Source organism: Alligator sinensis, unplaced genomic scaffold (genome assembly GCF_000455745.1).
Source record: "Alligator sinensis unplaced genomic scaffold, ASM45574v1 scaffold147_1, whole genome shotgun sequence".
Taxonomy (NCBI): Eukaryota; Metazoa; Chordata; order Crocodylia; family Alligatoridae; genus Alligator; species Alligator sinensis.
Genome location: NW_005841847.1, coordinates 1,086,446 through 1,112,157, shown reverse-complemented (window position 1 = coordinate 1,112,157; position 25,712 = coordinate 1,086,446). Strand labels below are relative to the sequence as shown.

General features: G+C 39.9%; 1 protein-coding gene across 1 annotated transcript in view; it reads right to left on the bottom strand.

Annotated features, from left to right (window-relative positions):
• The window catches only part of CNTN1 (contactin 1), a 189,173-nt gene that overhangs the window by 71,031 nt on the left and 92,430 nt on the right, over positions 1-25,712 (bottom strand). Inside the window, exons 13-16 of the mRNA XM_006015910.2 lie at positions 21,478-21,598; positions 14,675-14,833; positions 10,790-10,939; positions 5,310-5,380 (exon numbers count right to left, since the gene is read on the bottom strand). Of these exons, the coding sequence (XP_006015972.2) occupies positions 5,310-5,380; positions 10,790-10,939; positions 14,675-14,833; positions 21,478-21,598 (501 nt within the window). The remainder of the gene's footprint in view (positions 1-5,309; positions 5,381-10,789; positions 10,940-14,674; positions 14,834-21,477; positions 21,599-25,712) is intronic.

Genomic DNA, 25,712 nt, shown 5'->3' with positions numbered 1-25,712 from the left:
ACTCTTGTCCAAGTCTTCCCCAGACTGGAGTCCTCTCTCTGGGGAAGGCATAGTGGAACCTGCTGCCTGACTACCGATCACAGAGGGTGAAGCATACAGGATTCATTTGAGCAAGAGAAACTCTTTTTTTGGGGGGAGGGAGGGAGGGGAGAAGGGGGAGGAGGAATCTTCCAGGTGTCAAGGTGGACAATCATTTCCATGGATGGAGCATGTTTCCTCCATGAGACACTGAATGAAGTCTGTATGCTAGCAATTTCTACCAGGAGAGAAGCAATTCACCTTCTAGAAACATATTGCCTGTTATGGTTGAAAAAAAAGAAGCTGACACCACACAGTAAGCTTCACAATGGCCAGACAGAAGGAGTTCAGCCACAGTGAGCTCCAGAAAGCCAGGCTTGTCAATGAAGACCTGCTCTCAAGACAGCTGTGATTTTTTCCTTGTATACGTGTAACTGCCATATATATCAACACAGCTGTAAATGGCTGGCTACCATGTAATATCCACTAAATACAGTTCTCATAGGAGAATGGAAAAGAGAGATAGCTACAGTTCCCTTTGCACTTCTTTTCAAAACAAGACTCTAAGGAGCTTTGATCACGCCCCTGAAGGTCTCATTCAAACTGAGTTTATGAATCATAGTAAAAGATATCTGTCTTGGCAGCAGAATGTCAACCTGATGCACGTTCTGTTCTCCTGCTCTGAATTAAAAAAATATTGGAATGGCACTACAAACATCTGCACGTTTTTGAGAACCAAGATGAACTCTTACATGAATCTTTCCTGTGTCAGCTGAGTCTAGTAAATTTAATCTGGTATGAAAACATCCCTGATAGGCATGCTAATGAGAAATTGGGATACCCCTGAGAAAGAAATATTTAAAATCCTATTTTTGCTTATTCTGACTGATTAAATGAGCTACTCATTGCAGAACAGATGGAAAAATTGACATTAACTATGAGAAATAATTGGAATATAAATCTATTTATGGCTGTAGGAATCAAATGTTCTTGTACTTCAGATCTTGCATTAGTCACTATCCTCCTGGTTATAATTTTTAAATTTAGTCACAGCTGTCAATTAGCCAAGCCTCCCTGATGCCAACACTGCCACAAATATAAGTTTTTACATGCAGCTTAAGATGTATGTTTGTGATTTGTTAATGCTTCTATGAGACAAGAGTTGTCCATAATTTTAAATGAATCCGTGTCTTGCTCAGTAATGCACTGGAGTGTTTGTATTTGATTTTTTTCTCTTCAGAGAGTAGACAGACAAAGGGAAGTTATAAGCAATGGTATAGTTTCAAACCTAATATTAATGCGACTGAGAAAGATGAATTAATAGAACGATTAATTTGCATTATTTAAAACAGTATTACTGACCTATAACTGGAGTTTCTAAGATGCACTTTCCACATGCACTTACTTAATGTTGGTTGTTCATGCCTTAAGCCCTTGATCAGACACTTTTGGCCTTAAAATTCCCTATAGGGTGCATTATAGCCCTGGCTGCTTTTCATGTTCTTTTGCCAAGGGGATAAACACTAGTGCACACTTCCTGCTTCTTAATTTTATTTTGACCAAAGAGTCCAGAGAAGGGAAAAGAGGGGAAGGAGTCAGGGACATCACAACTCAAAAAATTTCATTTACTGACAACCAGAGATCCAGGTTTTCTGTTTCCCATGGAAAAACAGAGAAAACCTCATATTTTACTTAGTACTGGGGGCAAACACAAATTTCTCATTTTACTGGAGAAACCCTCATATTTTGTAGTTTTGCAAACAGCTCTCTGCAGGCTGGCTGAGTTCTAGCCTGCAAGGGACTGGGAGGGAGTGGGAAGAGGGCGGTTAGGCAGGGGGCACCATATGCATGTGTATGCACATGGCCTCCAGGCACCCTGAAGAGCAGCTCTAATGAGTAAGTGGAGGGGTGGGGATTTGAAAAGACACTAAAGCTTTCACATGTTCTAAGTTCTTCTCTTTCTGGACCAATGAAGCAGAACATAAAAAGTAAAATAAAAATACATTTAAATAAAATAGCCAAGCACCTAAGTGAAATCTATCTAGGTATATGTAGGCTGTAAGGAAACGAGCAATGCAACATGCTCTTTCCAGGCAGTTGAGAGGAACTGAACAGCAGGAAGTATGAAAGTCCCATTACCCCAGTGGCATGGGGGCAAATGATCAGGATAGGATCACATCCATAGTAAGAATGTGTACACGCACAATTACTCAAGGGAAAACATTTTTCTCCAAGGCCAAATGTCTATAGAATAAAAGGCACATCAGCTACAAATAAAAGACCCGTCTGTGTGTGTGCTAGTTCAAGAACTTGAAGGAATATATTACTGCAGTACGGTACTGCATCTGGTCTAACAGGGCCTTCTGCTTTGCAGAGTTAATCAGCTAAGTCAAGTACAGACATTAAAAAAGCCCCAGGCTAAATCAATTCAGTCTTTTCAGGTTAGTCCAAACTGCATAGAATGAACCAAGAAGCAAGTGAACAGACATTCACGTTTGAAAACGGAAAGGCAGCCAGAACCCTGCAGTAGCCCATACCAGTAGCTGGGGGCAGACAGAGCACGCCTCCCAGCTTGCTGGCCACTGCCAAAGGCACTGGAATGAAGCCTAAAAGGCCTTATCCTTGATTGGCTGCCCGACACATGCCCCCAAACTCTTGCACTCCTTCCTCCGCAGGGAGGAGGGAACAGTCCCTTTAGCCCGAGGCTGCCTAGGTCCCCCAGCCTCAGAGGATGTTCCCTGCTCCAGGCAGTCTTCCCCAGCTCTGGCCCTGGTGCAGAGAAAGGTTTCCCTCAACTTGTTACCGACTTAATATTAGACTTTAGGGTGGGGGGAATATCACCCCACCACTGGCTCCCAACTGGGGACTGCCCTGTACAGGTTGGGGGCGTGGGATGATGGGGATAGCCTAAAGTGGGGGCTTTACTTCCCATACCTGCCTGGAGCTGGGGTCGATTCCCCTAGCCATGCCCGCCTGATCCTGGCTTAGGCAGGGGAGTGGGGGAAGTGGGCCGGTCTGCTGTGGAGAGAGGGAAGGGGAGGAAGGAGCCCCTCCCAGGCTTTTTTTCCAGCTATCCTCTGAAGCAGAGAGTGGGGGGGCATGGCCAGGCCCCAGCCTAGCCTGGCACACTGAGGCAGAGAGGTGGGGAGGAGGGTTTAAACCCCTGCCTGGCCCACACTGGACCCTAGCCAGGGTCTTTTTGGCAGGGGGGAAAAAGCACCTCCCAGGCTTTTTTCCCACTCCATAGAGAGTAGGGGAAAAACCTGGGCGGGTCTATTTCCCCCTGGCCAGGAAGACCCCAGCTGAATCTGGTGCCAAATTTTCCCCTTTACCCACTTCTCAGACAACTGGAGCAATGATAGTGCTCAGGCTACAGAGCAGAGGGGCAGGGCCAACTCTGCTCTGCTGGAGCAGACAGTGTAACCCATGGCTGCAAAGCATCCTGGGATACTGGAGGACTGTGAGTTAACTGGAACCAGGAGATGGTCTGGGATAGAAGTTCCATAAACCAGTTTGACCTAAATCAGTTAAGGCTGGTACTACACCCAACCAGGTGTATCTTAAAAAGGTTTCAGACATTTTGAAAGTAGTTTATGGGTACTGAACTTCTGTTCTGTTACAGGTTTAAACTAGTTTCTTGTCACTTAAACCAATTTATGTGTGACTTCTGTCTCTAGTCCTAAGGTTCATCACTGCAGAGATGTGGTTATACTGCTTCTGGTTCCAGAGTTAGTTTGGGTTATCTCTGAACAGCATTGCCTTGAATTAAATAAACATATCCTCCTGTTCCATGAAACTCAACTATTTTAGATGTAAATGACACTGTAGAAGACTGAGAAAATACTGTGTCTGAAAAAACTCTTTTCTAAATGTGTGGCTGATTACACTTGTCATGTTTGAGAGACATACACCTTCCAAAGCAGTATAACAATCCTGAAATGCTGCAGTCCAAAACAATAGCAAATAAAATATTTATTTAAACCCATATTTTCATACAGAGAGATCCATGCTACAGCAGTAAGGTATATATATGCTTTCAGGATTCTATTGTTTTTTTCTTGATTCATCCAAAATAAGTCATTCCTATTGGAGGTTCATATAGTATGTCCTAAAACAAACCATCCCCAAAGAGACGCAAATAATACATTGTCCACTTTACTGATAAAAATAGGAAGATGAAAGGAGGGGTGAACAGAACCAAGACAACTTTTCTGTGTGTTTTTATACACATAATTTATGGCCTTTTATTCTAGAGATAAACACCTATAACTCTTTCACTATTTACTTAATAAGGTCTTTCCTCTCTTTTCATTCTGTAGCTTCTCTACTATATTCTTCTTAATCCCCCAAATTTTTCTTTTATCATGTGTATATACCATCTTCGCTACACACCTTCCTCTGGAGTCTTTCCTGCTCCATTTTATTCCATCTTCCCAATTTTTTGTCTCCTTGCCCTCTTACAGATTTTTCCCAACAAGTAGAATTCTCTGAAGTATTACTTCAGCCACAGAAGGAAAACAGTAATAATATGGACTCCTGTAGAAGATGTTCTAATGACAATGTCACAGAAGGTATTTTTTCTAAAATGTGTTCAATTTGCAAAAGCTTTTGTTTATCATGGGTATTTTCTAGCAATCAATGTCATGCTCATACTTTTGCAGGTAGGTGCATGACCAATTATGTTCTCCCTCTCTCTCTCATTATAAGTTCATTATAAGCTCATTATAAAATCAAAACTTATAAAGTTTCACTGTACAAGATTCCCATGAAGTAAGTTCAATGGGCAGACAATGCAATGGTTCCTTTGTTTTGTAATGATTACTGATCATTAAAGTACAATACATTGTCTTAAATGAGAAGAGCACTTAATTAAGATTAACACATCTAGCAATATACTTTTTAAAAACAGTCAAGTCATGCTTCCTGTTTGGGTTGTGGAGTCCAAAATAAGAATGACACCTGATCTGAGGTAAATTTTTAATCTAAATACAAATGCTAACTTGGAGATGCCATTAAATCTGCCTGGTATCACAGACTGCACTTCCATGTTTCATCAATAAAAAATCCAGAAAATAAGGAGGTACACACAGCCATAATTTCTAATAAATAAATAAATAAATATGCATTCTCACCCAACCTTGTATATTTCAAGAGAAAAGATGTAAACATACACGTTATGAACCCAATCCTGTATGCAGAGAAGTTAATGGCAAGATTTCCACTGACTTCACTGGGAGCAGGATCAAATCCAATGTAGTATGTAATGCATGCTTCTTCATTGTAATACCTACCACCCATGTTATTGTCAGCTCTCGATTGCTTCCACCCCCTCCTCCAACGTCAGAAGGAGCCACATTAGGAGCTAGAATAATAGAAAATACAAGAAACTTTTTCTCTGACTTCAGACTCATTCAGTAAAGAAATCATTATTTACTTTTCTTTTTTACTAGCAGTGCCAGTGTACCTATATGGCCCAGAAAATTACAATAGCGACAGCCTATAATAACTGTGAGAGTCTGTGGTCCTGCCAAGAATAATGTATAGCTATTGCCACAGGAAAAGTGCCAGTTCCAGCCATGGCTGACAATAAATATTTCTTCATTTTACCCATGTCCTCTTTATTTTTTTAATTTGATACTAAAAACCTGAGCATATCCCTCATAGACGTTAGGAGAAAGGCACTGCATTATTTGTATCTTTGATCAATCTGTAGCCATGAAGGACTTGTGCATAACATCTGCAAAGACTTATCCACATATTTAACTTTATGAACTGGGAATAGACCCACCATTTTCAGTGGACCTGCCCAAAGCATAAAGAGTTAGGCAGACATGGTTCTTTGCAGAATTGTGAGGTAGTCCTAGGATAACACACAGCATATCCAAAACTACTATTGATTTGAATGGGTGGAGAATCAGGATGTCTGGTTTTGATACTCAAAGAAAATGTATCATTGTATTGTACTTGTTACAGTGGTAAAACAGGATTTTGCAAACATTTCTGCTATAATTATTTTCTATATAGTTTCACTTCTCTCTGATGCTGACATCTCTCAAATTCTATGAAATATAGTGGGGGGTTAGAGGGTAAATATTATGTCTATCCTAAGGTGTACAGGCTCCTTCCTTACACATACTTCCTTACACATACTGGGTAAGGAAGTTTCCTTAAATTTATCTCTGCCACAATACATACAAAGCATTTGACAACAGCTAATGGAACTGATGTTCTAAGATCTTCCCTGTTATACAAGATTGAATCATTTAGTTGCTGCATACTATTAGTGTATCCTTCTCCTGTTTCTCATTGTCCACATTGCACAGCTAAGCACTCAATAATTAGGAAATGATAGTTAGGCATATACATACAATAAGAAGTATAGGTAGGTAGCTCTGTGCCCTGGGCAACTGTGTGATGGGGCACAGTGGTGTAATGAGCTGCTGCTGCAGTTGTGGATATTTTTGCCTGCCTCGAGATAGCACCTGAGGCTGCTGCCCAGGCACCACTGCTTAGTTATGCTACTACACAAAATGTTATATAAGTCCCAGCTATGTATGATTTCTGATCCACTTTAGCTAACTGGTACAGTAAATGGTGTAGAACCCTAGTGTTATACGTTGCATGCTCCTTTACATAAGCAACAGGCCAGCTGCTGCCTTTTACTAAGCCATCTGGGAGGTTTATTTCCCTTCTCTTTTTCCATTCTTTGGTTTGAAAGCCCCAAAATGACATTCAAAATCTAGCGTGGATGCAGCATTAAGTTGGTAAGGCAAAGCAGGCCAAATGTGCATGGTAACATCTGTTAAGACCTTTGTAGTTGGGATGGAGTGTTGTAAAAACCTTTGCCTCTCAAACACTTTGCACTCATTTAGCTTTAACTTATCTAGAAAACAAAGCAGTGAAGAACCAAGGCAAATACATTTCTTATGACAACTCATGTGAATTGAAAATGCTAGTTGTAACTTTTTTAACAGCAATTTGTTTTCCCATCTTATCCATATTGATATTTAGCATCTGATAGTTAAAATATGCATAGCTGGTCCTCTTCTCATAGAATCTATAGAAGTAATTATGAAATGTAAGTGATGCTGAAGAAAATAGCCAAGTTTAATTTTAAACAAGCCTACTTCCTGTTTAGTAAGCATGCAGTTAAAACAGGCCACTAAAATTAAAGCCACATGCATACAGAGAGAGGAGAGATGTCTCAGAGATGTTTGAGCCATTGACATAATTCAGTTTAATTTATATGATGTGTGTTACCTTTTACTCAAATGGCACAGCCAATAGGTAGCATTGTTTGTTCCTGTGTCACACTGAAGAGGTGTTATATACAATCAAGTAATCAAAATACACTGGCTTTGGTTCCAAGTTGTGCAATAAAAATACCTAACTCCTTAGAGGCCCTATTTAACAGGCACTAAAACAGAGAGCCACCTACAGAACCTGGGTTCCATAGTACTCTGAGATTTTCAATGAGAAATTCAGATGGGCAATGAAACCTATGACTTTTAAGAAGAGCCAGCACATGGTAAGAAATGTGCTTGATTTACTGCAAGTAATTCTATCCATTACCCTTAAGTGCATTAGCTGCTTCATTCCCCCCTGCAAGAAACATCAGCACTAATGATTGCATATGCCTGCATTCAGGATTTGTTTGGATTCACCCCAAATCCCAGTCTTCAGAAGCTAGAGACAGGAACACTTGTTTTAGTCATCCTCTCACTTTGCACGGGCAATGGGATAACCAGCTGACTCTTCAAAAGATATTAAAATCCTTGTGCTTAAGGTGAAAACAAGCCATTTCTTTTAATTGGGAAAGAGACTTATATGAGATTCATGAACACTGTATGGATAATGTAAAATGTCATATTCCTTCCACCTGGGAATTTTGTTTCACCTTTTTTCTGTACAGCAAAAAACGTTTATGGCATGCCAGCTCTCCAAGGAGTAAGTGTATATTTCAGCTTTGGATGCCTGGGCTCTTGTTCAAATGCAGCTGTGGAATTATGAAACAAATGATGCTAATGGCTACATACTTTATAGGCAATAATTTCCTTTCACTTACTAGAGTTGTGTGGATTTTCCTTTCCTGTCCCCATTAGTTTGAAGAATTAGTACTTCCTAATATCCCAAATATGATTTTCAATGGACTAAAGGTTGTTTTAATTTTTGTTCTTCTTATTAAAACTTGCAGTGGAAATACTTCATTTATGTGTGTACTTCCCATATACATTTTCTTTAAGATAATAGACATGCTTATATTGAAAGACAAAAAGTATAATCTTAAATATTATTTTTACCTAGCAGTATTCATCCCCACTTACAAATCTGAAGCAGTGGGACAACAGTGCTTAAAATAATAAAGAGCAGGATGCAAATTGGGGGCAGTATTTGTTAAGGGGGATACAATGTTACTATGTAAGCTTTGTTGGATATCGTCTCTTTTGCAGTGACATATTACCTCCAAGAGGGCTGCTGTTATCTCTTTAGTACAGTCAAAACAGAATGCATTACCTTGAATAATAAACACAGCATCTAATTCTTCATTTGGGAGAATTCATTTTGTAACGTACCTGTCTGAGCATAAAGATATGCTTAAATGCACGCTGAGATCTTTGCATTAGGCAATTAGACACAGAGGGGCATGTGCTGTGTTGGATAATGTCCTGCTTTTGACACAGCAGTAGAAAACATAAGAATGAACCTTCAGCCCTACAGAAATAACACTGTCTGGTATAACACACATCCTGACATAATACAGTAAGTTAAAAATATATATAAATTTCTTCCTACAAAAATAATAATTAACTAATAACATACTGCAGAAGATCTCCAAAAGGTAGCAGAATAAATTGGTCCCAACGGATGATCATTTTCTACTGTTTTCCTCTGTTCTACTAATTGCACTTAATATTTTCTAAATGAATACAAATGTAAGCAACTCTATGTAATATCAGTGTTTCTTGGAGGAACAATTAAGAATGCAATGTTTTCAACTCCAACACCAGTAGGCTGGGGTAATTTCTCACTATTACTGAAGACCAGGTAAAGTATTTGCACCCCCTTGCCAAGCATTTCCTACTACAAGCACTGACTCTCTGTTCCCATACTCCTTATTTGTTCAAGAGAACCTAGGTAATTGGACAAGTAGTGCCCACTGATTTGAGCTGCCTGGGGCAATATTAATATTCTAGGGGCGTGTCTACATGTGCAATTAATGTGAAGCAATAAACTCTGGAGTTACTCTGGAGTTTATTGCTCTGGAATTTATTGCCTTTTGAACATCCACCCAGGACTGCAGCACATTGAGCTGGGTTGGAGCAGACCTGGCTGGCAGGAGGCCCCATAGGAGTCATCCTGCCAGCCCGGGACTGCTCTGCCTGGCTCAATGTGCTGTGGAGGGGCTGGCTGGGACACAAGGGTGCTTCAGTGCAGGGCTAGTCGGCAGGCATCCCCTGCACTGAAGCACCCTTGTGGCTTAGCCAGCAGAAGCAGGGTCTACATGTGCACTGCTGTGGAGTTTTTTACTTCACAGCAGGATAGGACTTGTATTTACAAGTACCTAGCCTGCTGAAGAGTAAATTAGTTTACTCCAGCCTAACAGGGGCGCACTTGTAGATGTTGAGACATTTGCTGCACTACTAATTAGTGTACTGCACAGTAAATGTCTTGTGTAGATGCTCTCCTCATGCTTCTGTGAGGAAAAGCAGCAGCACTGGGCACCTTCCTTTTGCAGCTGCTATGAAAAGTGGTGGTGGTTGCTGGGTCCTACTGCCTGCCTGCCTCAGACAGACCTGCCTCACCCCTGCTTAAGGCAGGATCATCCCTATCTAACCTATCATATATAAATGTTTGTATAATGTATTCTTAAAACAAAGACAATTTAGCTTTACAAGTAGAGTTGATGGAAAAAGTGGTTAAACCACTTCCAGAATGTCTGTAACTGGTCTCAGGGGGGGGGGGTTTTCCAAAAGAATGGCTACAATATTGGGAGGTCTGTCTTAAAGAGAAAAAGTGAAAGGCTGGAGACTGCAGGAGGAGGCTGGCCTCAAAGTTCAGGCATATCCAGAAGGAAAAAAACTGTGAAACTAGACTGGGAGACAACCCTGAGCAGGAAAGACGTGCTTCTGTGGGAGTGGCACCAGCTCTATAGAAAATGTGATGAGATGAGTTCATTGAGATGAGCTTGATAAGTGAACTAGTTTCTGTGGATCAGCACTCTGTAGGGGGTGGGGTGGGGTGGCACAGATGCTAAGGATAGTGGTTGACAGCCCAGAGGTTGCAATTCAAGGCCATAACAAAAGTGCTTACAGAGCACCCCTGTCAGATCCCAATGAATCTGCAAATTCTGTTAAATACCTTGTCACAAGAAGACACAACAAAGGAAGGAAAGGAAACACTCTGCTGGAAGTGTCTATTTTACATGGCCAGATACCAGCAGGTGATTAGTTTGGTATTCTAATGTGACCAAAAAGAGGATACACTCCTCTAAATTTTGGTGTTTTGGTTAGCCATGGCAAGAGTCACTAATGTTAGGGAAAATTTATTTGGTCACAGATTATTCATTTTTGCTATCTAGTCTGTTGTTAGCACCCTAGATTTCTATTTGTTCATTACAAATATTTGTAAAATATGTTTACAGAGAGTTAAATATTTGTCGGCCAAACATTTTTGTAGTTTTTTACCCTCTATTTATCAGATAGAATAACAAATGTAATGACAATATTAAAAAGCACATTTTAAGAAAATCTGCCAATTTTTGTCTACTTACGAGCTCCTTCTGTTCTAATTCTCTGTGATGGCATACTAGGTATTCCTGTTCCCAAAGTATTCATTGCTATTATCCGGAATTCATACTCCATCCATGGGATTACATCAATCACCCTTGCACTTTCCATATTTCCTTCAATGTTTGGGGGATCTAGAGAAGATAAGATACTGCTTTAGAAACCAGCATTTGACAGTGAGCTCCTAGAGTATCTGGCTAGAGCTTCTGCATAGTATCCTTATTCTGTTCATTATCTGTCACCTGGAAGAATATGAAGGAATAGATAAGACATATTATGTTTTATAAGAAATTCTGGCAGTGAGTAGAAATTTTAAACTAGGAGATTATCTTGGTTAAATATTTAAAAGATTACACACTTCAAATGCCAAAGTACCTGTGGTAGAGTTGCATTTAATGTAATATGGAGGTAGCCACAATATTCCTGGGCATCTCTGCTTTCGACCCCTTTGATCCATAGGGGCTATGGCTGTTCCAGGCAGCTGCTCAGGTCCTGGAACTTCTAAAGGACATATGAGTGGCCTGGCACTAGGGAACAGCTCCTCAGTGCTGGGTTATTCAAGCATGTGGAACTTTAAAGGATGTACAGATAGCTTGGAAGCCCTTTAAAGTTTTCAGCTCTCAGATTGCACAAGAAGAGAGAATGCAGGTTGCCCTGACTGGGCAGCCCCTTCCCTAGAAGCCCTGTCCCCTTCAATGCAGTGTGAAAAGAGAGACAGGGCAGCCTGCAAGCCTCCCAGACAGCTTGAGCTGCATGGGCTCTCAGGGAGCCAAATGCTCCCCTTCTCTCCCTCTCACTTGGAAAGGTAGGGAATGAGAGCAGAGCATTGTGGGACTGTAGATCATAGAGACCTGGCCAGACATTAAATTTTCCCCAGCTCAACAAAGAAATCACTGTTTGAATCAGCAACTTCTTTGTTATTGATCTGCTGTTTTCATGTCGGAGCAACCATTTTTGTCTAGGGACAAACCCCTTTAATGTCTGGCAGGCTACTATTTTTTGCAGGAAACTTGCATATATCTTGCAATAATGTCAGGAGAGGGTCTTATAGTGGCACCAATAAGAATGACTAGAGCTGTATGATTTTTTGTTTTAACAAATCATCTATTTGCCAAAATATGTAGTTTCAGGATGGCTGAAACAAAATTGAAAAACTTTTTAATAATGTTGAAAGGATCCATTTTAGCACTTCTAAAACTAAATGCTTTTATCTTTTCAGGCTAGGGTCTCACAAGAAAGTGTTTGTAAGCACTTCCATTCACAAAATGGAAGTGCTGGAAGAAGAGCCTAGAATCTGGGTGCCAACAGAAGTATGCCCATATACCACCAGACTACAGAATAATTCTCTCTCTTTCTTTCTTTCTCACTTGGATCCAAATATTTCATTAGTTAAAGAAAGCGGAACAGTTTCAAAATATAGACTGAGGCCCATTTTATACGTTCTGGTAAAGGTGCGACGGGATCTAATATGCAATCCACACAATTGTGCCTCCTACCATGCCACATGTTCCACCCCAAGGCCTAGGGCTTTTACACACCCCTGGACTTAGAGATTACAGCTGCCATTAACTCTCATGGCTCTAGGGTATATAACTCTTACGCATCCCCAAGCCTGAGAGATCTTGGCTACTGTGATCCCTAGGCCCAGAGGGTTTCACATACTTCCAGGGCAGCTGCCTCCCGCTGGCTGCCAGGACCCAGTGTCCACAGCTGTGGGACTCCAGGTCCCTCTGATGCTGGGACCAAGCTGGCAGCTGCTGGGGCTGAGAGTTCCCGCAATTGTGGGACTCCCAGCCCCAGCTAAGCATGGTCACCCCCTAAGTGGGGCTAATTTGCCCATGTAGGGGAGACCCTGCTACACATGCAAACTAAAACTCAATAGCAACTAGCTATAAAGTTAGTACACGTTTTTGAAGTCTTACTTTATAGCTGGTTGGAGCTTCTTATGGTGTGATAATTATTTTACCTGTGTAGCTGGCCTTAAGGTAACGGCACAATTAACCATACCTGATACATGTAAAAGAGGCCTGAAAGAACTACATCCCAGAATACTCTATAGAAAAGGCATTTGCCTAAGAGATTTTAATAAAATAATAATTCTAACAAAAAATGAACAAAACCAAAAAAGATAATTTTAACAAAATAATATTTAAATATTCTTGACATCAAAATTATTTTTTTCAATTATGCAAACATTCTGAAAAATTTTAACTTCAGGTGAATTACAAATTATTTCCCCCCTAAATCTGACAGCTAACTAGAATATTAGTTATTTACACAACTGTAATAGTTACATCATTTGCAGCTAATTCTTTTTGACATAATTCAGAGAAAATCCATTTCCCAGGAACTATTATTACTGTACATTAGTATATTTATAATTATATTTTTTAGATTATATCATATATTATAGAAGCAAAATTTGTCTGACTCTGAAACACCTATAGTCCTACTGATCAAAATAGATTTTAGGGTCAGTAAGGTTAGGTATATTTCTAAGGATACTATCGTATTTCTGTGACATCAAAGTAAAGCTTATCTTAAAAAAAACTATTAAAATTCAACCACATTTTAACAGTCAAAAGATGAACTGATGACCATTTATTTCTATAGAAAGGGATTCTAGGAGTCCCAACTTGTTACAGCAGTATGTCCTGGCATAACAAAATGAATAAAATGACAAAATGATTCACTATAAGTCAACAATAACTAGTAAAAATGTGAATGCTTTACATGTGCTGAGTGGGAAAGAAATTTTTTTATAGTTGAGAATCTCACTACTTATGTGTTGGGTAGAAAATCTGCATATGACTGGCTCATGCAAATTCCCAGAATTTAGAAGACTTGAAGAGGATAAGAAATGACAAATATTAAACGAGCATATGTTTAATTGAGAATATATATATTTAAAATAAAGCCACAGTCCTATAGTTATATACATGTTCAATTTCATGCACTGAGAGTAGACTAAAAATTATACATATATTTACAAAAAACTAGAACCAACTGGTCTAATAAAAGGTATCACTTTGGAACCACGAGTTCTAGTTTTTTGTATGTCTTTTTGTCTCAGACCAACACAGCTACCAAGTACACCCCTGATACATATATTTATGCACCTGAATACATTTCTGCTAGAATAGGGCCCTAAAAGTGTAGGTATTCTTCAAAAGGATCAGAACCAAATGCTACATACTGAACTAATTGAATTAATTGCAATAGTATTTAGTGTACATTTTCACAATGTATGTATCTATATACATATAAAAAATAAAAGTACTTAGTCTTTGTATTCAGGTATATGTCTTTTCAGCTATAATTATGTGGCCCAATGATGACATCCAGTGGTTAGAAGGATAATAGGTAAGTACTCCCTAGGGATCCCGGCATTGTTTTAACATGACAGGAATGTTTTTCATCCTGAGGAAAATGAAGACCATTTGTCTGACTTACAATACCCCAATGAGGATATTTATATGGTTCCAGGGGTGACTTGCAAATACTAAGACCATAAAATAGTATGTGGAACATCTCAAATACCAAAGTAAGAAATACAAAAAAGCAGAGAATCTTATTTTTTTGCAAGTCTTGACAGCCAGATTTGTTGCTGCTTATTCTTTTGGACACATATTACCCTACAGAACCTTGTTGCAGTCCTTTATAGTACAGTGATTTAATTTCACTTATTTGTTTGAATACCATGTATTCTTCCCACATTAATTCATCATGTCGCTGTTAGCTTCTGTTGACTTCTGTTCCTTAGTAGTTGCTGTATAATCGCACACATTTTCTTTTACCGTGATTATTTCCTGAGTGTTTGTAGTTAGTCAAGAATTGTTGATTTTATAACTTCTAATGCTACCCCTTACCTGTTTTGGCATCTTTCCACTCTTCAGTTAGAAAAGTCTTGTACTGGATAGTGTACTTAGAAATAGGGCTATGATTATCTGTCCCATGACTCCAGGTGAGTGCTACAGAAGTGTCTCGAATATCCTCCACTCTTATCCCTCCAGGGGGACCTGGGGGACCTGAAAAGTAAATATGGCAAAGCAATTTACAAGGTAGTAATGATATTCTTAAAAGCAAATTTGAGATAGGATTATTAACTATCCTATTGTAACCTATTTTACTGTTAGGACAGGCAGACTATTCCCATACTGAAAAATAATTAGGTTGTCATATTTTTCATGGAATGTTTCAGTTGATTTCAGTGGAACATGTAGGTCAACGAGCACACGGGTTATTTTTCATGGTATAGAAATTTAAATACAGGGCAGGGATGCACATGTGTATATGGAGAGGAACCTTGACCTGTAAGAGACACCAAAAAGTGAGAAATCTATGATAAAAATAAATTATTTCCATGACAGCTCTACAACCATCAATTTTCAGCACTGTCTGTGAATCTTCCTTGCATGGTTTTTTTTTCACATTTTTAACCCTGTCTGCATTTGTCTTAGACACTATAAGCACATCACAAGAAAGTATTACTGAAGTGAGAAAAGCTGAGGCAACTCATTAAAACTCCTAGGATTTTTCAATTCCAACCCCAGGACTAACAGTTTGTCAAATTTCACTTACAATTCAACTAACTACTCCAACAAACTTTAGAGCAAACTTGGATTGTCCTGTAGCATCTTCAAAAAAAGGAAGGGGACAGGTCTTCTTTTACTACGTAGACCTGGAAGCTACAGGGCAGATAGCAGATATAGAAATATCCTCTTTATAATTTACCTTTACTTGAAAAAAAGATAAATTTAATACCAAGTTTATCACAAACTACCGAAAAATAAGTGAATTATTGATTATTTTAATCATAGGAATATAAAGAAATAATTTATAACAGACCCAATTCAAATTCTCATAAGGTGATACCAAAAAAAAGTGCCTGCTCTGTGTTGCTGACCTTCTCAGACTATCACTTATGCAAATGGTCTTTCACGATCATAGGAAAGTAGGACTGAAAAGTGCCTCATGAAGATATCTAGTCCAGTCCTCAGCTGAAGTCAGAACTATCCTCGACTAAACCATCTCATCAAATGCCTATCTAACTTGCTCTTGAAAATTTCCAGGGTTAAAGATTCCATACCTTCTCTAGGTAGCCTGGTTCTGTGCTTAACCACCCTCATAGTCAGAAAATTCTCCCTAATCTTCGACCTAAATTTCCTCTGCTACAGCTCCTAGTTCTGTCCCCTATGGCCATAAAGAAAGCCCATCTGCATCCTTTCTATAATTGCCCTTCAGGTATTTGAAGACACTTATCAAATCCCCGCTCAGTCTTCTCTTCTTCAGACTAAATAACCCTAGCTCCTTCAATCTTTCCTCATAAGTAATGCTTCCCAGGCCTCTAATCATTTTTTAGCTTTCCACTGGATTTTTTCCAATCTGTCCATACCTTTTGCTGCAATAAGAATATACTGTTTGCTCATACTTGTTTATGGTCTACTGTAAACCTCCCGGATGCACCTTTTAGAAGCCAACTGCAATACTCAAGACCTACAGGGCAACCTGGAATAAAAACAAAAACTGTGATACTTCAGAAGAGCCTCCAACCAACCAAAACAGAATTAATTTTACTCCCAAGACAGGGAGCTTACATACTCTCTACATCAGAAGCACCTCAAAGACCATGTCTGTACTGCCATCCTGCTAAGCTTTGGACTGCTGTTGAGAAACAAACCTTCCCCCTATACTTGCTCCTGCTCCACACATGCCCAAGTCTGGCATTTAGACAGCAGAGATAGCTTAGGGGGTTCCTGCACACCTGTGTGAGCACTGCACTCAGACTATGGCTCTCAGGTTTGGGCATGTACAGAGTGAAAGAGTGCACAATGACTGTTTCTTGGCAGCAGTCTCAGGTTTGGCAAGGAGGTACTATAGACATTTCCAAAGTACAGTAAATGCATTAGGGAACTTCATCCTGGCTGTCTAAGTATGACAAAAAAGGCACTGTTAGCATTTTAGGCCATAAGTTATTGCAATTAAAGCTACAGCTAATATTGTTTGATAGCATGATCCATGCCTTGGGAGTTAAACTTGGGCTCCAACAAACAACAGGAAAACCCTAATAGAACCTCTGAATGGGAAGATCTGCAAACAAATGCTCCATGTGAATAGGAAGTTCAGAAGCAACTGCTGTGGAGTGAGTAGGTCTGGGGCTCTTTTTCCTGTAAACATTTCCAGGAAAAAATGGTCAGTTTCTACTGGCCTCTCAGCCCAATCATCAAATACTCCCTCTTCCATCAAGCATTAGAGCATCAAGACCTGTGCCATAGGAAAATATAATAAATTACATGCATCATTGTCCCCTGGGCTCAGGGACTCACCTTCTGATCACTGGACCAAACAATCCAATACCAATCTGAAAAGCCCTACAGAGGGGAATCTACAAACCTCAGTTAGGCTTTTTATACAGAGTATAAGAAAAATTAGATGCATCAGAATGGGATCTAAAACAGGCAGCACACTAACGAAGTAATGGCCTTAAAGCAGCATACTGGGCATACAGCTGCCTACAGCAGGGCTTGGCAACATGTGGCCTGTGGGCTGGATGCAGCCCATGAATGTCAGGGTTTTGATTGGCATGCGGTGGTGGAGGCTTCCCCCATGCTATGGTGGGAAGAAGCAGCAGTGGTGTGAGCATCTCCCATGCTACATTGGTGGCAGCTGCAGCCAGATCCTAGAGTCCAGCCTCCTACCCGCCTCCAATCTTCATGTGGCTGGGAGAGCTGTCTTCGCTGCCTCCCAGCCATGTAGAGATTAGGACTAGCCCCTATGCTCCCTGCCAGCCTGAGGCTGACACCAGGGAAGCCTGGAGAGGGGCAGAGCATGGCAGGATCAGTCCTAGACTGAACTGCTGCCATTGGGAGGAAATTTGTTCCTGAAAGGCGCACATTCCGATGTGTGCAGGGGTGCAGTTTAATACATCTGAATTTTCTGTGCAGAAAATTCAGGTGCATTAATTGCACATGTAGATGCGCCTTAAGACAAGAATGGTTAAAAAAAGTGTGGACTCATTTAAATAGAAAATGGATAAAGAACTAAATATTTTATAGTGCTATTTCTCTAATTTAAAACTACTTCCATAAGTTATATTATGTTTAAAAACTGCATTTTCTCTCTTATTTATAGCTACTGTACTTAAAAATGTTAAAAAGCTCAAAAGCTATTTTCCCCTTAGAAAATGAGGCACGTTCATTAATCTCTCTGTGGGTGTCTGTAAATGAGCTGGGTGGCTGCTTCAACGCCCTGTAATTACAGTGTGCTGGAGCAGACTCGATTACAGGTTTCCCTCACTTTATATGGGTTCTGTATGCACAAATTCACTCTTATGCGATGACCTTTTTTATACTAAAAATTCATTATATGTGAGGTAAGTTCACTCTTATGTGATTGGTATGGTGGAAGCCTGCAGTCAGCTGCTTTGTGCGGTGCCTTGTGGGAGTGACATGAACCAAAATATAGTCTCCTGTGTGGATCTGTGCTCCTCGCTCGTTGCCTGTGACACGTTTCTGTAGTTACCATCCCCGTTATGATAGCACCCTGTGCGTGTGTGCACTGTCTGCTGTCGGTGAGTACCAAAAGGGTCTTGTAAAAGTGGTAGAAATGGGTCTGGGGGTCAGTACAGTTGATGTCTTGGAACGTATCCCTATTTGTTACATTGTAAAGTGGGTTCCCTTCATGCAAATTCATGTTATGCACTGTTTTCCAGGAACGCATGTATAGCATAAAGTGAGGGACCTGTAATTGAGTCTGTTGGAGTGTGGTAATTACTGCACTCCCATCAGCCTCCGTGTCTTGTGTATCAGTGTCCCTGTGCTTCAAAATGGTGGTAGGGGCAGTTTAACTAAAGTTCATTAATGAAAGTGCTCTCAGAGCCACACTAATTAAAGTGCCCCACCTCCCCCCTGCCAGGAACATGCCCTGTAAGTCCACATCTGAATGAATGCCCTTGTAAATCTTTCACATCATGTATACAACAGCAGTAAACCTAACAGTGAATGTTTAGTATCACTGATAAAGATCAGCCATTTCCAACACAATACCATACAAATTTTCCCATCCTTGAGAAGTATCTAATCTCCAACTCCCCCCCTCACCCCCATCCTACCATGAAAACAAACAGCCAAAACCAAATTGGCATTTGTCTATGACTGCAGTGTTTGGAGGCTGTGTTAACCACTGCTCCTGCAATACTAACATTCTAGCACTTCAGATCCTATCTATGATGGCTGTCTCAACATTTTATATGGCTCAAGTCCAATGAATAAACTTCAGTTCTACCTTTAATATGATAAAGATTAATTTCCACTGGGCAGAGGTGTTTAGGTCCATGAATAGTCTGGTTTATCATGAAACATGGTCATGAATCAAGCTCTGAGAGAAATATACCAACATGTTTACCAGAAACATTTATTCATGTAATAACCTGTCTCTTTCACAACAAAAGGCACTTATGAAGCAGAAAGGCAACATTTTTACAGCCCTGTTTTGATTTGCTGTTTCACTCTCATATTTATGAAGGACTATCAGCTGGGGCCTATGACTTATGGAATGCATCCCTGTTGTTTCCTCCTTTAAAATCCTAGCACAAAGTATTAACCCATTTAGATTGATGTAAAGGAAAGCGCAATATTAGGCTTGGCTGAAATATGCCTAAATTCAACATTTAAAAAAAATTCTATCTGTTGACATTGAAGACCTATCTGGCTAGTCTCCATCCATTAGCTATTCTTGAGCCATAGTTTTCAATGGCCAGGTATCTGAAAAAAATCATTAACTGAATAGCTTTAGAGTATTTAGTTTCTGATTCTGGTTTGGCACACAGCTGGCAATATTGTGTGAAGGTTGATATTAGTATGACAGATGCCAAACAACTCCTTCCTGGTAACATTAGATCTATCAACCACTTCTGAACTGAGTGATCGCAAGGACCCCACTCCACAGACTGAAATGGATGGGGTTTTTCTCAGAGCTTCCTCTTGGGTTTTTTGGGACTATTTTAGTTAGTAGTGTTAAGAAAAGATTAATCTCTGCCATTTCCTCTTCTTCAGCATCTTCTATAGGATATACCTGTCATTTCTGTGGTTCAGTATTAAACCATTCAGGGAACCGAGTATGTGGCATTGCCTTCTGTACCCTGATAAAACTCATAACATTTTAGTGCTTCATCTATGATTTTTCCTTGATTCTAGTTTCACCTATTTCTACATATCCTTTGTCCTATGTACTGTTTGTTGGACTACTACACTGAAATCATACCATGGAGTGAAACTGCAATTCCATTTTTATCATATTTGACCACTTCCCCATGATACAGGTTGAGCACTCCATGCTCCCATTTCTCTGATCCTATCTTTCATGGAATTATACTGTCTGCTCAATCTATTTTGTAAAATGTAGGAGTGCTCAATACTGTGTGGAACTGAACACACAGTATCCTGTAGACCATGCATGCTAAATGTAACTTCAGTGGTAATGTCTTACAATATTTCAGAATGTGAATGGTATTAATTCTACTCATAATAGACTGGGATCAGGAGGAAATACAGAAGCTGCAAGTGAAGGTAGATAGACTGTTCTCTTACTGAAAAAAAAAAAACGGTGTTGCTTGCTATTATCATAATATTGAACCATGTGAATGAACCATTCTTTTCCATCCAGAGAAGTCTTCTGCAATTTCAGTACATTAGTACAATTGCATTGACACTATATTCACCTTACTGTTACTGTAGCAAGACACTTTATTTGCTGTTAATAACCAACCAATGGAAAAGAAATACAAAAGTATGTTATTTCAAGGTTAAAGTTTGCCACACCCAAGAGTGAAAGAAATTCAGAATCAAGGCATAAACTAATCTTTTGACTACTTTTCTGATATATAACATACATGGTAAGTGGGGCAAAACATCTCATGTGTGCTGTCCCATTTACCAGGTCTGTCACTTTTAAAATGCCAGCTCTACAGAGGATCAGTAGCTCAGAGCATACTGTTAATGTCTACATAGAAACTGCGTGTGAAAAGCAGAAGACTACAAATTAACTCATCATGTTGAACCTATGTATTGTAACAAATCTTGTAGGATACCTACCGTATGAGCAAGCACACTGTTCTGAGGCCACAGCAATACTTAGGGACAGGGGTGAGTTAATGATGAAGCCACAGCTTTAAATTTCAGATTTCCTTGTTTCCTCATTTTAAAACTAGGAATGTGTTTAATGTTATATATAGTTTAATACACATTATATTAGTGAAGGGTTATAAAAACTTGGGAATGCCTGTTTGAAAACTTCATGCAGTATATTTCTGGAACCATACTGTTTCCTCATTCTATTTTGTAAAATTTTGTTACTAGCCATGAACACCAAATTAAGCTATTTAATTGTTATTGGTATCAGAAAAATACACTTACCATGGGTCTTTGTTTCTATTCATGACATGCAGTTAGAAGTACATTATATTTGAAACCATAAATTAGATGCATAAACATTATGGCCCCCAATACTGGAGCAGAAACATAAGCAGATTGTAAAGTATTCATTACCTCCTAATTTTAATCTTAATATTGTCTTGGAAACAATTAAAATACTTTTAATAAAACCCTTCCCCTAAAACCAGTAACCTACATGAGACACAGAAAAATATCTTATTTTTTTAACATGATCATTTTACCTCTTACAACAAGATCAGCTGAAGCTGAGGAATTGTCAACAATTGTCTGTGCGGTGCATATGTATCTTCCAGCATGCCGGAGCTGTACATTTTTAATAAGAAGCTCACCATTGGACCTGATCTGTTGCAAAAATAGTACAAATTTAAATCAGTAATATATCTGCAATACATGCACACGCACATGCACACACATGTCATCTAATATACGTTAACCTTCCTGGAGTAAGGATTAATATAACAACCATCACTACATAAAGAAATCATAGAGACCCAGTTAACAGCACTGACCAAAGTATGCCTCAATGAACACAGAATTAGGCATACCATATATGACTTGCACAGAAGTACAGGGAAAGTAGATCATTAGTCCTTATAGGCACCTCTCAAGGGCAACAGATAGAAAGTGAATTGCTAAGACAGGTACAGAATAAAAGAAGATACACACAGGTATCTTCCATGAAAACCACGTTAGTACATTTTTCAAGCCCTTTGGTGACCAGCTAGCAATGAAGGGAGCAGGACTGTGAGGCCCAGAGCTCGCAGTCATGAACTGGGATGAAGACAGCAGTTACAAGAAGGTTATCTAGCACTTGGAATTCAGCAGCCGAAACTGTGACTGAGCAGTCCCCTTTAGGAGCTACTGTGCCCACCCCACATGGAGAGAGAGCTAGAAACGGTGCCCTAAACATAGTTTGCCTACTTTTTTCCTTGATTGGATAAACATGTCCAGTGGGATCACCTTTATAGCGGTTAAAATCAACAAAGAAACACAACCAACTTTGGGACCTGGAACATCAGGACCCTCATGGACAATCCCAATAATGAACGCCCAGAGCACTGCACTGCAATAGTGGCTCAAGAACTCAGAAAGCACAACACTGACATTGCTGCACTGATCAAGACCCAGCAAGTTGGAGACAGGCAGCTCAGAGAACAAGGAGATGGCAATACCCTCCTTTGGAAGGGTAAACAGGAAGGAGAACACTGACTTTATGTGCAACAAGAAGCCCCTTCTTGCCTGCACCCTTCCTCTCCACCCCATTTTGTGCATTTCTTTTTCCAGGTATTGGCAGAGACCTAGCACACACATTGCATGGGTATGGCAAGGCTTGGAGCAAGCCAGAAAGCTGAAGTGGCTTTCTGTAGGAGAAACCTACAAACTGTATCTATATATCAATTGAGCTAAGTGTCACTTAAGGAAACAAAAACCCCCCTAAAATATTCACTTCAGAGTAAAGCCTGAGAGAGACAAGAAAAGCCAAGGTGCATTGAAAATATGATTGTAAATATATCCTGGTGAACACATTCTCCCTTTAATTAAAACCTATTTCCCAAAGAAAACTTCCCATATCTGTCTAAAGTTTATGCTAAATCAGTCTACTGCATCTAACATAACTCACTCACTGTCCCCAGTGGCCTTTGATTCTCACTACCTCACATTGCATTTTTATATTTCATTTGTCTCATCTTTACCCTGGCATTCTGTATTTTATATTTTATACCTTTTAACAAATATATTTTTCTTTAAAGTCAACCCCTTCCTTGTATTACTAGAACTATTATTATAAGACTTCATTGGAATAGTAATCACTGGAATTGCATTGCTGTATTGGGGCTGGTTTCCTGAATTAATGGGAGCAAATCTAAGTAAGTGATTAAGTAACAGGTAGAGCCAGCTGTGGTTACAAGTTAACAAGTGGCAATTAACATCTCCAACCGCAGACTGTCAGCAGGAGAGGATCAATAGGAAAGGATCAATGCCATTGCCTGAAACGGCATTGCATGTGCAACAAGGTATCCAGTTTAAGTTAATCAACTCTGGAGACCGGTTCTTGGGACTAGATGTCCCCCACCAACGGACAGCTCCTGCAACCCTTAACAATACCACTGTTAAATTAATCAAAACCAGAAACTGACTCCCAAAACTGCAGGTACCAGCAGGCGGTGACCCCTATGACTGACAGCTGTCATGCATTACTCAAGACCCACGTGGGACAGCGACCTCCAGATTGGGCAGCCAAGGTGATGCTGGGGATCACACAAGTCTGCCAGAAAGGGATAAAAGGCAGTGAAGCGTGACCCTCAGTGGCGCTCTCTTCAACCCAATCAGCACCCTACCTGTCCAGCCAGAAGGACCAGCCGGTGTTCCCCTTCTGGAGACCACACGGCCTTGGAAGAAACCTCAACTGCCATCAAACGGCAGACTCCAATGCTTAGGATAGGTATACTGACACCGGTGCGCTACTGAAGCTCCTGCATGTGTGTGTGTGTGTGTGGGTGGGGCATTTAAAGAGACAGTGCCCCTCATAATCTGAAGGTCTGCATGTGTGACTTGTGACTTTTAACTTTGCACTCCATCCAATAAACTAGAATTTATTATGATCCCGTGAACTGGTTCTTGTAGCTAACATATGGAGTTGGCTTTGCTATTAAGAATTAACTCATAAAGCAGCTCAGCAAAACAAAGAGAGCCTGATGTGACCAGTAGCATCTAACTCCCTGACAGCACTAATAGAATCTGCCTTAACAGCAGTGGCAACTCCCTCGAGTGCCACAAAGTACAGTGACTGCAGCTCTTAGATAGTATGTGCTTATTTTCAAGACAGAGATAATCAGTTGATTGCTCCAAGAGGTTTGATTTATTCACAAGCATTATTGAAAATCAAAATGTCCTGAAAATAAAAGCTGTTTTTCACAAGTATGCATTGCCCTTCTAACATTTGCAGTTTTGTTTAAGAATGGTTTTAGCTTAGACCTTTCCATACCTATCATTGTAAGTAGTTCCTAATATTACTCCCATTACTGTAATATTATTTATACTGGTAGTGTTATTATTTGTACCATCTGTACCCATCACTTGACCAGGAATCTAAACAATAAACAACAACAAAAGAACAAAAAGTATAGTAATTTCTTGCCCCAAAAGAGCTTACAATCTAAGCAGAAAACAACAGACAGTGATAAAGGAGAGCAAAAAGAAAGAAAAAAACCCCAACATGTTAATACTGGGGTTAGCATGAAGGTATCTTCCTATCACAAAAGATATTTGTTTCCATACTGGCACAGAACAGATATCCTAGTGTCTTGTACATTGAGAGCCTCACTGTTGCCAAATAATTTGCTGACCTCCTGACAAGGAAGAGTTTTAAGGAGGGATTCAAAGAAGGATAGTGGGACAGCTTTGCAGATGTTTACACAAGCATGAGAGAAAGCACAAGAAAATAAGTTAGCAAGGTGATGGTGGAGGCTGGTCTCCATGGTCAGTAATCCTTTTCAATATGACTAACAGTTGATAGCTAGGTAGGGGATAACCTGAGGTAGGCTTTGAAGAAAGTGAAGAGAAGCAGCTCAAGTTTGAGTAGCAGAAGCCAGAGAAAAAGGATGCACAGAAAGGGTTGATGTGGTCAAAGCAATGGGCTTAGGAAGACAGAAAAATTGAGGTCATGTAACCTAGCTCTCTATCAGTAAAGGGCTGCTTTGTACATGCTTCCAGTTCAGGCTCCTGAAACCCATGCATGAATTAGCTGCCTCCATGGTACTATTCTCCTTCTTCTATATGGCAGACCAAATATTCCAGATCTCTGCAAAAAGAATAATGGTCTGCTCAAGCCAAGGAGACAGCTGTCTTCCTACCAGCATCATTGAGATTATCTGGATAAAGAAATACAGTTCTGTCTTGGAGAAAGCCCCCTATTTTCAAGGAGTGGTACTGGTTCCTAAAAAATACATGGTTCCTTCCATAATGGGGAAGTCCAAGACTTCCTTTGGGAATAAGGTCATGGCTCCATTATGACAGGTAAGTAGCACTTCTCCAACAATCCAGAAAAGTATTTAAAGACATGACTAACTTTTAGCCTGTGACTTCCTGCTCCAAGATACTTCTATTGAAACACACAAACATGATTTAGGCATATATGGGTCTGATGACCAGAAGATGGATTTGTAATGCATTAGTACTAGGAAATAAATAATGCTTCTTTGATCAATGGATTAACACTTAAGAATTCACAGAGGAAATTAATTCCATTGTTATGTACCATTTGTACTGCAGAAATGCCTAGTGGCCCCAACACTTTTCTGTTAAGCACAATGTGTAAAGTACTATGTGTTTATACACATAGTAAAAAGCCAGTCCCTGACCCAAAGAGAGAAAAGAGTGGATCAGAATCGAAGGGAAATTTAAGGCTCAAGAGGCAGAGGCAAGGGTAGGAACATGGTTATCATATAGTAAAAGG